Source organism: Malurus melanocephalus, unplaced genomic scaffold (genome assembly GCF_030028575.1).
Source record: "Malurus melanocephalus ecotype Western Australia unplaced genomic scaffold, MMel_1.1 scaffold_683, whole genome shotgun sequence".
Taxonomy (NCBI): Eukaryota; Metazoa; Chordata; class Aves; order Passeriformes; family Maluridae; genus Malurus; species Malurus melanocephalus.
In genome coordinates this window covers 179,206-190,493 of record NW_026623915.1, presented here as the reverse complement: position 1 = coordinate 190,493, position 11,288 = coordinate 179,206, and the positions used below count along the sequence as shown (strand labels likewise).

Here is an 11,288-nt window from a genome sequence, read left to right as displayed (position 1 = left end):
TGARAAATGTGAGACCCCAAGCACATATCTGGAGGAGCAGACAGATGAGGCTACAGCACTGGAAGGAGTGTAGGTGGCATTGAGACCCTGTCCCACAGAAAGGGACAAGGGATCCCCAGCTGCTGGAAAGTTCAGGGCGGGTGGGAAAGGACATGGAAACATGTCCAGATGCAGAGACASCCAGGGCTCTTTGTGCTCACCAGACTGCAACTTCAGCTCCCCCTGCATCCCAAGGGAGAGGACAGCCAGGGACTTCAGGGCTGGCAGCAGTAGATGGGCTGGTTTAAGGAGAGAGACAGAAGCATAAATTAAATATGTCATCCCACTTTATTATCCCTACAGACAAATGACCCTCATAAAAAGGGTCAGTTTTAGTTAAACCTCAGGCAAAACAGGCACTGRACACCAGAGGAGGCATCACCATCACCATCAAAGGATGGCAGGCATTGATGCCCAGGGGACGACTAACACCCAGCTCCTGCAGACAGGGGACATGACTAGSCATGGCCTTGCACATCCTCCCCCACCATCTCCCTGGCACTCTGCTGATGCCTACTCCAGCTGCAGGCACAAGGGTAGAGCAGGGATTAATGCCTTGAAGTGAACTTTAGCTCAGGATCAATCTCAAAGAGAACAGGTGGATGGGACAGAATCCTGACAGATAACAGGAGTGAGAACAGAATTGGCCTGCATGTGTCAGCTCAGGGCAGAGCCAGCACCTCCTGCACTGCTCAGCTGAGCACCACAGCATCATGCCTGGAGAGTCAGAGCATGAAACAACCCCAGAGAGAAAGCTCCTTGCCTTGGGGGTACAGAGGACCAGGCTGCACTACATGGAGCTCACAGGGACCTCCAATGAAAGAACCGTGGATACCAAGCCACAATCAAATATCATTCAGCTCAAGCATCATCACYGAGCTGGGTGGGAAGCAGGAGTCCTGAGATGCACCATCTAATAGGACCCAYCTTGGACCACCACCACCACCCCTCAAGGGACCTGCAGAGGAGTGCAGCTCACAGTCAGGATGTCATCCTGGGCAGCAGCATCCACAACCAGGCCAGGAAGAGCTGCCATTTCTCCATGTGAGATGTGCACAGGGAAGAGCCTGTCAGCTTCTGCTCTGTCCCACGCAGTTAAATACAAAACCAAGTTCTAAAGCCCCTCTGTGAGGCCAGGCTGAYGTGAGCATCCTCAGGCCATGCATTACCTCTCCTTTTTCAGTCATCACGAAAAAATCTAATCCTGGCAGACATCATTTGCCAGGTCAAGCCAAGTAAAGGATGAGGTGTTTGTCTCAACTTGTCAACAGCCCGAAACAGCAGCTCAGAGGTGTAGCCTACCTTGGCTGGGTCTATGGCTTATTCCCTACAGGAGCCTGCAGACATGTAAACAGCAACTACGGTATCACTAGCACAAATGGGACAGAGCAGCTGCCATGAGGACCACCAGTTTGGGCACTACAGGGCCAGGACAGTCTCTGGCAGGCAGAATACAGGCAGTAGAGAAGCCAGGCATGCCCCCTTGGATTTCCAGCCCCATCTTCCAGCAATACTACAAGCAGGAGCAGGCACTCTCCAAGGGCCAGGCTTGCCTGGAGATGCTGGCTGGAGTGTTGAAGATGCATCACTTTTTCCCACTASGCAGCCAAAATTCAGCCTAAGTCAGCAAGGGCACTGCAGCTCACCCCACACAGGCAGCACAGGCAGCAGCTATGTCTCCCACACACTAGGGGTCACAGGGCTGGGGACAGAGTCCCTGCAGCTCATCTAGAGACAGAAAAGGAGCAGCTTGAGATCAGTATGGCTGATAAGCCATCAGCAGGGCAGGGATGCTCCCCAAGAGGGATACCCACTTCCTCCCACAGAGATGCCACCAGCAGCCCCAGACCTTGAGACACAACACCTGGAGCAGCAGGTGTGATGAATTTGGGACAAGAGTCCCTTGAAACCCCTGGGGAAGTTTGGGGATGGGGAAGCATGTGCTAGATGAAGGTGGAGTCCAGCTGGCTCATCTCATGGTTGTTGTGGGCGCGAGCCTCGAAGAGCTGCTTTATCAGGGCAGATTTCTCCTGCTCCAACTGGGTGATGCGCTCGCTCTTGTCAGTCACCTCCTGCAGAAGATGGGAGGAAAAAGCTGGTTAGAGAAGGAAAATGTTAGCAACTTCTRTGTTGCAYGTAARTACAGAATCACAGGSTTTGGGTAGGTTTGGTTAGGAGGAYATYAAAGTCCATCTCATSCCAGCCCCTCCCCAYGTGCAGGCAACCTTCCACTAGAACAGGTTGCTCCAAGCCCTGTCTTACCTGTTCTTGGACACTTTCAAGGATGGGGYARCCAMAGCTTCTCTGGGCAACCCCTGCCAGGACCTCACCACACCAACCAAGAAGAAATGCTTTCCATCTAATRCTGTCCTTGGCAGTGGGAAGCCATTCCTCCTTGTCCTGTCACTCCAGACCCTCGTCCAAATCTCCTCTCCAGCTCGCTTTAGGCCCTGGTAGGGACTCCAAGGTCTCCAGGTGAATACCCCCAGCTGTGCCAGCCTGGCTCCAGAACAGAGGGGCTCAAGCCTCCAGAGGATCTTTGTGGACACATGCTGGGCCGGGAACTCCAGCAGTGAGCCTGGCCCTGTCATCACCTCCCTGGCAGCCTCCAGCTACAGCCTCTGCACTCTATCGTGACCTGCATTTGTCACAGTCTTTGCCCTCTGTCAGGAATGTCCCATGACTGCCACTGACTCACCCAGCTGGAGACAGCTGGGCACAACTGTGTGCCAGAGGCTCTCCAAGTGCAGCCCACACACCTTCTCTGGGATGCCCAAGTCTGGCCAAGCTGAAGGAACACTTCCCACTGCTAGTCATTCCTTCCCTGGTCCCATCCTACCCCCTTCCTTTCCCAGCACCCCCAAGGGCATCTCCTCCACCCGTGTCCCTGCTCACCTTGGTGAGAAGGCGATTCTGCTCCTTCAGCATGTTGATGGCTTGCTGGGAGCCTGTGGAGGCTGGGGATGTCACGGGGACCAGCCTGCTCAGGGCTGAGGGGTTTGCTGTCTGGAGAGATGAAGAGATGAGATACTGAGCCTCCTCCCCTGTGGCCTTTCCCACCCCTTCTTCAAGGCCAGAAGATGTTTCCATGGCACACAGAGAACTGAGAGAAGCCAGAGAAGCCCAGCAGAGGATTAAAATCCCAGCACAGGCCATCACAGGGTCTCCAGCCCCCCAGGCAGAATGGGGAAGCATTTCTGCTAATGTGCCTGGCTCCTGTCCAGCAGGACAGCCAGCTCTGAAGTGGCTGACTCAGCACCTCAGGAGACTGGGCTCCTTATTCCCTTGACAATGGCTATACCTTTTCAGGGATCTCCTTCACTTCCCCAAATGCTTCCAGCATCCTCCAGCCCAGCTCAGGACCAGCTGTACTGTCCTCTTGGCTGTCCCCCATCACCTGTTTTACCCATGGAGCTAAATTCCATTCTCAGAGCTGGGGGAAACTCTGACAGCTCCAATGTCAGCCTAGACACCAGCATGGGGGAGAAAAGATGGGTCCTAAGATCACCCAAACAACCTCAAGCTGCCAATGTGCTGTTCTCACCTTGCCAGCAGTGGAAAGAAGGTCACCCAGGCAGCGGTTCACCTCCTGCAGCTTGGGGACCAGGCGCCCCAGGTGGCTCTGGCCACCTTCAGGAAAATCCTGCAGGATGGGGAGGAAGAAGAGGTTGGAGGTTACCATGGGCTCCCTCCAGTCCCAGCCCTGTTCTCCAAATTCACAAGCAGCCAGAAGAAGCCCCAGACTCACAGCACTGGTTCTCTTCTTCCCCAGGAGCCGCTGGTGCTCCTGCATGAGCTGGATTTGCTGGTGGTACCACTCTCGAGCCCGGTCTATAAGCTCCAGGCCCTGCAGCAGAAAATCCTTCTCCTGTTCCAGCTCCTTCATGTATTTCAGCTGCAGGACAGAGCACAGGGATGTCACCCACTCCCCACCAAGGCTTTGTCAAGTCCCAAGAGTTGGTTTCTTTGTAAGGTGTGGAGGAATGTCTCAGCCCCTTTCCCCATGAAAAGCTGCAGAGGAGCAGGATAATGGCTGCTGCCTGATGCAGCTTTGGAAAAAAACACTCGGAGGAAAACCTCCACTTCAGGAGAACAACCAAAGTACGTGAAGGACACTCAAGTCACCTCTGCCCTCCTGCTCACCGTTGCAGGTGCAAGTTTCTTTGCCTATTTACCCAGTGAGGCAGCAGAAGCAGTGCCTGCAGCTGCCCTCGGCTCTCTTTGGGATGTGAGTGTCAGCCCCAGAACAGACACACTTGGATTTCAGTGAGCAGTGAGAGTCTAGCTCATTGTACATACTGGAAGTCAGGGAAAATTTGCAGCCCTGTTTCCCCAGCACTCTGCCCTCAGTCTGCCTCATCCCTGGAGGCACATGAAGCTGAGAAGAGCATAGCATAGCACACCTCTCTGCAAAGACTCTCTGCCAGTTGCTCAGGTCCCAGCACCACCAGGAAAAGCAGCAGGGGTCTTGCTATGCCTGAAGAGCTGCTATGAGGGGGCCTGGGGCTCCTGCCCCCAGAACAACCCCTTGGAATTGGCCAAGCAGGACCTGAGGCRGCAGAGCAGGGGACTCAGCCCACATTCACAGGGGATACAGGGTCCCCATCCCACTACCACCTTTTGTCCTGCTGCCCCTTTGCACCATGCTGCCACAGGCAATCAGAGAGGTGGAGAGGGATGAGGGGACATCCCTGGGGAACAGAGTAACTRATGCAGTGACCTGTTCATCACCCTCACCCTGTGAGCCTGGGCCCGTTCCCCTTCTCCATACCRGGCTGCTCCCCCAGCTCCCAAGGGCATGGGGAGCTTCCTGCCTCACTGCCTCTGTTTTCGTTGCCAAAACACAGYCTGACCTTCACCCACAACACAGGCTGGGCTCCAGAGTCTTCTCCAGACACCACAGAGGGACTTTGGTCAACCAGAAAATGCTGGAGGCACCAGAACCTCTCCTGATGCTTTGGAGGCCCCTGCCCCTCACATGGCTGCAAGCCCAGCAAACTACCAGCACAAACAGCAGCTCCCCAGGCTGGTAATTGGGTATGGTGTGCTCCCCAAGGCCAGCGAGAGGCTGGGCACCACTGGTCAGGCCTGTTGGRCTCTAGGAGTAGGGTGACACCAGGGTGTGAGAAGTGGAAGTGCAGTGGTGACAGTCCCAYCGAACACTCATCCTGCAGCCTTGGTCCTGGCTCTCTGCCCGGGACAATTTAGCTTGAGCCTGYGGGCAACATGCCCAGGCAGCTATTCCATTCCACCTGGGAGCAATGAGATCCCTTCACCCAGGCAATTTGATCCAAGCCTGCCCACTCAGCGGCAGAGACAGGGGATTAGACTCCCTCCATTCTGGGCTGCCTGGATAAATTCAAAGCGGATTTCTCTGCCTTGCCAGTAAAAAGTCTCTCAGGAGCAAAAAGCCTCAATCTACACAGAACATCCAGGAGGGGACACAGCCTGGCCCCACTGCTTGCCAGCACAAAGCATACCTGACCCTCAATGGGGTGTTCTAAAGGCCCAGAGAGCCACCTGTTCCCACACTTCATCTTTGCCTTCCTCTTCCCAAGATTTTGCCCACAGGGAAGGCAGCCAGCACAAYGGCTTCATGGGCTGACCCCAGTCTGGGGGAAGACATGCACCTCCTCCCTGTCTGGCACAATTCAGAGCAGAAAGRACCTTGGAAATAATGGCAGCATGTCCACATCCATCAACAGAGCTTTATATCCAAAATATCAGGATTTGCCCGATGCCCCGCTAGTCACATGTGCAGGGTGGCCAGGGAGGAAGCCAAAGCCCAGAGATGGGGTCAGCAGTGAGGGACCCCTGCATTCCACCTTCCCCTTCATGGGAGCCCATGACACTCCCTTACCATGCTGAAGTCCACGCCGTTGGTGATGGTGTGTCTACGGTGCTCTGCACGGCCTCTCTGATGCCTCCGAGCGTCCCCAGCCCCTGCATGGCCACCATCACCCTGGGACTGCCCAGCAGACTTTGCATCACCGCCTGCAACAGAGGAAGGCATAAGGCCACAAGCTCCTTTCAACAGAGGACTCCCTGGGGCCACTTCTGTGAGACGATCTGCAGSGACATCTTGCAAAGAGGGAGAGACTGAGCAAACCACCAGCCCCAGCACCTGCTCCCATCTTTGCCCGGGTGGCACAGGTGGCACAGGAATGGCTGACTCAGCTGTGCCAGGCAGGCAACAGACCTCAATGTCATCTTCTGCAGAGAGCAAGCAGCTTCCAGGCAAAGCTGGTCCAGTCCCAGCAGTGACAACTAAACCACCAGTGATATTGCCTGCTCTCATGTGTCCTCATAGGACACAAAGCTTCCACACAGGTGGCATCAGCTCTGCCAAGAACCCACSTTCTCCAGAAGGAAGCTCCTGCTTGGTGATGGACTTGGCCATGTGGACATCCACCCCAGACCCCATGTCTATGWTGTAACCAGAGAGTAAATCAGGCTGTAGATTTTCCAAAATTTTATTAAAACCCCAACATCCTATCCTGCAAAAGACTAATSTACTACAAACACATGGTGCTGACACAAATCCATGCATAACCTATTTTTGAAGATTAAGTTCATACTGGCAGGTTCCAGGCTGGATCAGGCACCTCCTGCCTGTCAGCCAGGGCAGGAATTTCCTGGGCACCTGCAGTGAAGTCCATACAAGCCCCACACTGCCCACCTTCACCAGAAACCCAGCCCTGCAGCCACAGCCAAGGTGACTGCTAGCTGAGTTGATAGAGCAGCACCCTGACACCTCAAATCGTAGCATCAGGACAGCCATGGGTGAAGCCAGAAGCACATCCCCAGGCTTGTCTGGGCAGCAGCCTGCTGCTCCTCCCTTCCTACCCCCGTCCCCAGTCAAATGTCCAGCACACCCTGTCTCATACCACCCCCTCAGTCCCACAGCTCACCTGCTCCCTGCACACAGGTTTCCTCAAGAGCTTCTTTCCCAACCCGGCTTTTCAAGAAGAGCAGCAGGGAGCTGGCAAGTGATGGCAGGCAGCTGGGGGAACACCCTCTTTCCCAGGACAACTCTCCACGCTTGTGCCAGGCACCCCCAACCCTCATACATCCTTCTAGCAGARCTGCCTGGCACAGGTCTGGCACATTCCCTGCTGCAGGCACATGAAGGGCTGTGAGTGCCAGGACAGGGTGTGTGGCATCACACGGGCTGGCGTGTTTCTTCTCTCTGCTTCACGAGTTTCCTCAGGTGAGCACWTGGACATGACACAGGAAAGATGAGGCAGGAAAGGGCAGCCATGGCCATGTGTGCCACCCTTCATCTTGAAGGTATGAGGTGTGGGAGCCCTGTACCAGAGCTGCCTGTGCTGCCACAGTCACATGGGTTCAATGACAGGAGACAAGCTCAGGGGGCAGCAGGCAATGTAATGCCTCAGTTTGTCACTTTGTGCACAGGGTGAAGAAGCTACCATGCCATGGGAAAATTCCTCCTTCTGGTCCATCACAGTATCTCACTCCACCTCCCAGCAAGTACTCTGGCACAGACACTCTAGCACATTAATATGCATAAAGTCTTTGTGAACATGAAGTCTTTGATATCGCCCATCCCTCTGCTTTGCCAGCTCCCTTTGGTTCATACACCCAAATCTATCTGGGAGGAACCCAGTAAGACTGGTGTGATCACACACATGTCCTAGCAGACCTGTAGTACATCCTGCTTGAGAAGCTGAGGAACAGCCCCAAACCCAAGGATATTGTCAACAGTCAGAATTCCAAGRAAAAGCCAGGAGCACTTCTGGTAGGAGCTGCAGGACAAACACATGTTAAAAAACTTGTTGCTGCAGTTACCTAGAAGTGCTGGGTTGAGTTGAGCTGAACCTGTGATAAGCAGGAGCTCTGCACACCAGAGCTGAAAAGGTAGTGACTAAAACAGGACCCTTGTTARCGAGCTGGGATAGCTCTTCTTAGGGAAAGAACAGGACCAGATCACCTGAGGTGGAAGAGATCCTGTCATGAGATGATGGACGGGCTCCTCCCTCTGGGACCCTCTCTGCCCAGGACAAATAGACACCTTACAGTTGTCTAACACTTTTCCACATCTGTCCTTGGCAATGGCCCAGACAAGCCCCTACAAACCATCCTCCCCATGCCAGTGCCACCAGCTCTCCAGGCAGCCAAGCCACCCCTGGAGCAAGGGCAAGCACTGTACTGTGGAGGAGCAGATGCCCTGGGCCATCACACTCATTTTGGCCTCTTCGTGCTCTATGCCTTGACTTCCCCAGGTCTCAGCTCACAGGGGAACTACTTGGGTAAAGACCCCCAAGAGCGATATGCTCAGATGCTGCTGTGACAAGACACCCAGCACCAGAGGTAGGGACATCATTATGGTGACTTCCCTGCCCTGTGACTTCTCCAATATCCACTTTACCATCCTTGTGTCCAGTGGGTGCCATTGGCTCCCCAGGGACCATGGGGTTCCRAGCAGCAGTGTGCACACTGTCCCAGCACTGCTGGCTGAGAAGAAGCTGGAAGTTGACTTAAGCAGGGACTTCAGAAGCACTTCTGCCCAYGTGCTAGCAGAGGTTAGTGTGGGAGAGGGGACAGAACTGATGTCCCAATGGCTCACTGCACTGCTGCATATTCCAGGAGAACCACCTAGCCCCAATCGCTGCCATTTTGCCATGAGTCATCTCCAAATCACCTCTGACATATGAGATGCTCCTCAGACCATAAAGCAGAGCTGGGGAGGTATCCCCTTCACCCAAACACAGGAAGGGAGCATTTTTTCCAACTCATTGCAGCTAATGAGCACTGATAGATCATCTCACTGCACTTGGTTGGGTTCTTACAGAAGCCACCACATGCAGCTGGAGGGTCAGAGCAGCCTCATACTCAACCAATATTATCTTAGTGAAGACAGGTCTTTCTAGAGCCACAGGCAGCACCCCACCATACATCTCTGCAGCAGGGATGGAACTCTATCCTGCCACAGCCCAAMTTCCTTGCAGTCAGATGAGGAGAACACCCATCTGCACACCACACCCTGGGAAACCAACTGTGGAAGGGAGCACTGGGCAGTTATTCAGGACCCAGAGCTTAAAGAGATGGAGTAAGCGAGTTCTACCATTTTCTAAGCTGCTGAATGTACCTGAAATGCAGGCCACTTGCCAGAATACAGACCTGAAGTGTGGGATGCTTGCAGCAATGGCTGAGGCACTAACTCTGCCTGCCAGCTCTGGACAGTTATGGAACATCACCCTGTAACGCAAAGATCCTCAGCAAGCAGAAAGCTGATGCAGTTATCTGTTTGCTCCTTCCCAGGGTAGAGATTTTAATCTGCTACCTATTCACTAAGYAGGATTTTTTCCAGGTTTTTCCAGATTTACACCCTTGATGACAGAAGAGTTAGTCTCTTAATAATATTYCCTTAGATGAAGCTCCAGTGATTAGTTTGGAGGCTAAATGGAAAGACAATACCCTCAGCCACAGTTAAAGGCTCTTCTCCACCCAGCAGAAGGGACTCAGAGGGAATGGTTGGGAAGGGAAGGCAAACCAGCCAGACCTTCCCAAGCTGGAGGAAGTAATTCTACTCAAGTGGTGCAATAACAAGCACCAGCTCCTCAGACAGACTTTGTCTCCTCTGATCTCAAAGCACTTCACAAACCTAGGTAAAGAATTAYTATTTACCCAGACAAGCCCAGAGGCCTGGTTTCCTTATGTCTTCTAGTGACTAGCAACAAATCAAGATGCCAGTGAAACGGTCTCCCCCATACCAAGCTTAGCAYACTACCCTGAAGGGCTCTGGCAGAGCCAGCACAGGGACCCCTACATCCTGAGAAAAGGAGARAGTCGACAGGGATCTGCAGGTAAGCTCTGCAGACAGAGCCTGGGACAGCAGAGCACATTGCCCTGGTGCTGCTCTCCCTTTTATTCATTGATTAATTATTAATTATTAATTATTGGGAATAGCACTGTGGAATGATCCAAACCAAAAAGCTGGATCTGGATTTGCAATTTTTATTTGTCCAAACCACACATGACATCGTGAAGTAGTAATTCCTGAAGGCCACATATGCGCAGAGCTCAGCAGGCTCACAACCGCTCCGTGACCGCAGCCTCACCCCAGCRGAGCTGCTGGGCTTCGGGGCTCCCCAGGGCTCAGCCGCTCTCCGAGACGCCCAGCTGGGACACCAATCCCCGGGGAAGGTCAGGACACACTCTGCCAGGGGACACATTAAGGGAAAGCCCTTAATTCCTCCGGTCAGCGCTATAAATAGCCTAGCGCATCGCGAGGAGAGCACAGCCCTGGGCGCCGGCGCCGGAAYACCCGCACCGGGATCGGAGCTCAGCGAAGCCAAACTGGGACTAACAGTAACTTTGGATGATTTTTACACCGGCTCTAGAGGAACCGCTGGCTCTGAGCCCAGACAAGTGCGCAGGGGAACGGGGCGAGTCGCGGGATCCCACTCCGAGCGCCACTCTCCGGCACCGGTGCTGCCACCACCCTCCGAGCCCCAAGCCCCGAGTCCAGTCCTGCCACTCACCGCGGCCTCGGGGCTGCCCGTGCCCCGGTTCCCGCTGCCCGCTGCTCTTTCCCCGCCGCTCCTCGGAACAGCGAGGGCTCGGCGGCTTCTCCACGCTCCGTCGCCCGCCGCTGCCACAYTCCCCCGGGGGCTCAGCCCCAGGCAGGGCCGCCCGCAGCCCCAGGACGAACCTCTCGAAGGTGAGGTAACCGCTGGCCGGCGCCGCCTGCCGCAACCCYTCCATCACCCCGGCGGGCAGCTCCCGGGCTTCCGCTCCCCGCCAGCGCGACTCGATCTCCCGTAGGTGCACGTAACCCCGCCGCCGRTCATCCAGGATATCGAAAAGAGTCCGCAGGCTCTGCAGGAAAACCCGGGGAAGCCCCTCGGTACCGGCGGGGAGCGAGCGATCACCACGTTCTGGGGCCATCGCCAAGGCTSCGATCGTTACTCCAAGCCCCGCCCCTGCGCGCCTATTGGCTGGCGGCGRGAAGCGGCGTGCTCCCATTGGCTGGTGGCAGGCAGGCGCTCCGGCCATTGGCTGAGAGGGAGCACGGCAATTTGAGTTGCACGCAGCGCCCGTCCCGCCTCCGGCCCGCGAGTCGCGCTGGGTCCCGGGCCCTTCGCGGGGAAAGCGCTACCGTCCCCTGCGGAGGAGGAACCGCGACAAACGCCAAAGCCTTCCTCCTTCTTCCCCCGCTTTATCTACTGAACATGATGTGATAGGGTCCAGAATCCCCACTGGATCCTTTGGGGTCTGTGTATCTC

General features: G+C 55.0%; 1 protein-coding gene across 1 annotated transcript; it reads right to left on the bottom strand.

The window, feature by feature from the left end:
* Positions 1–308: 308 nt before the first annotated feature.
* Positions 309–11,058, bottom strand: SAPCD2 (suppressor APC domain containing 2). Its single transcript, XM_057384076.1, has 6 exons — positions 10,545–11,058; positions 5,900–6,033; positions 3,788–3,934; positions 3,584–3,682; positions 2,935–3,045; positions 309–2,111 (listed from the first exon to the last, which is right to left on the bottom strand). Exons 1-6 carry the CDS (start codon positions 11,056–11,058, stop codon positions 1,983–1,985), a joined length of 1,134 nt encoding a protein of 377 aa, XP_057240059.1. The 3' UTR covers positions 309–1,982.
* Positions 11,059–11,288: the final 230 nt, after the last annotated feature.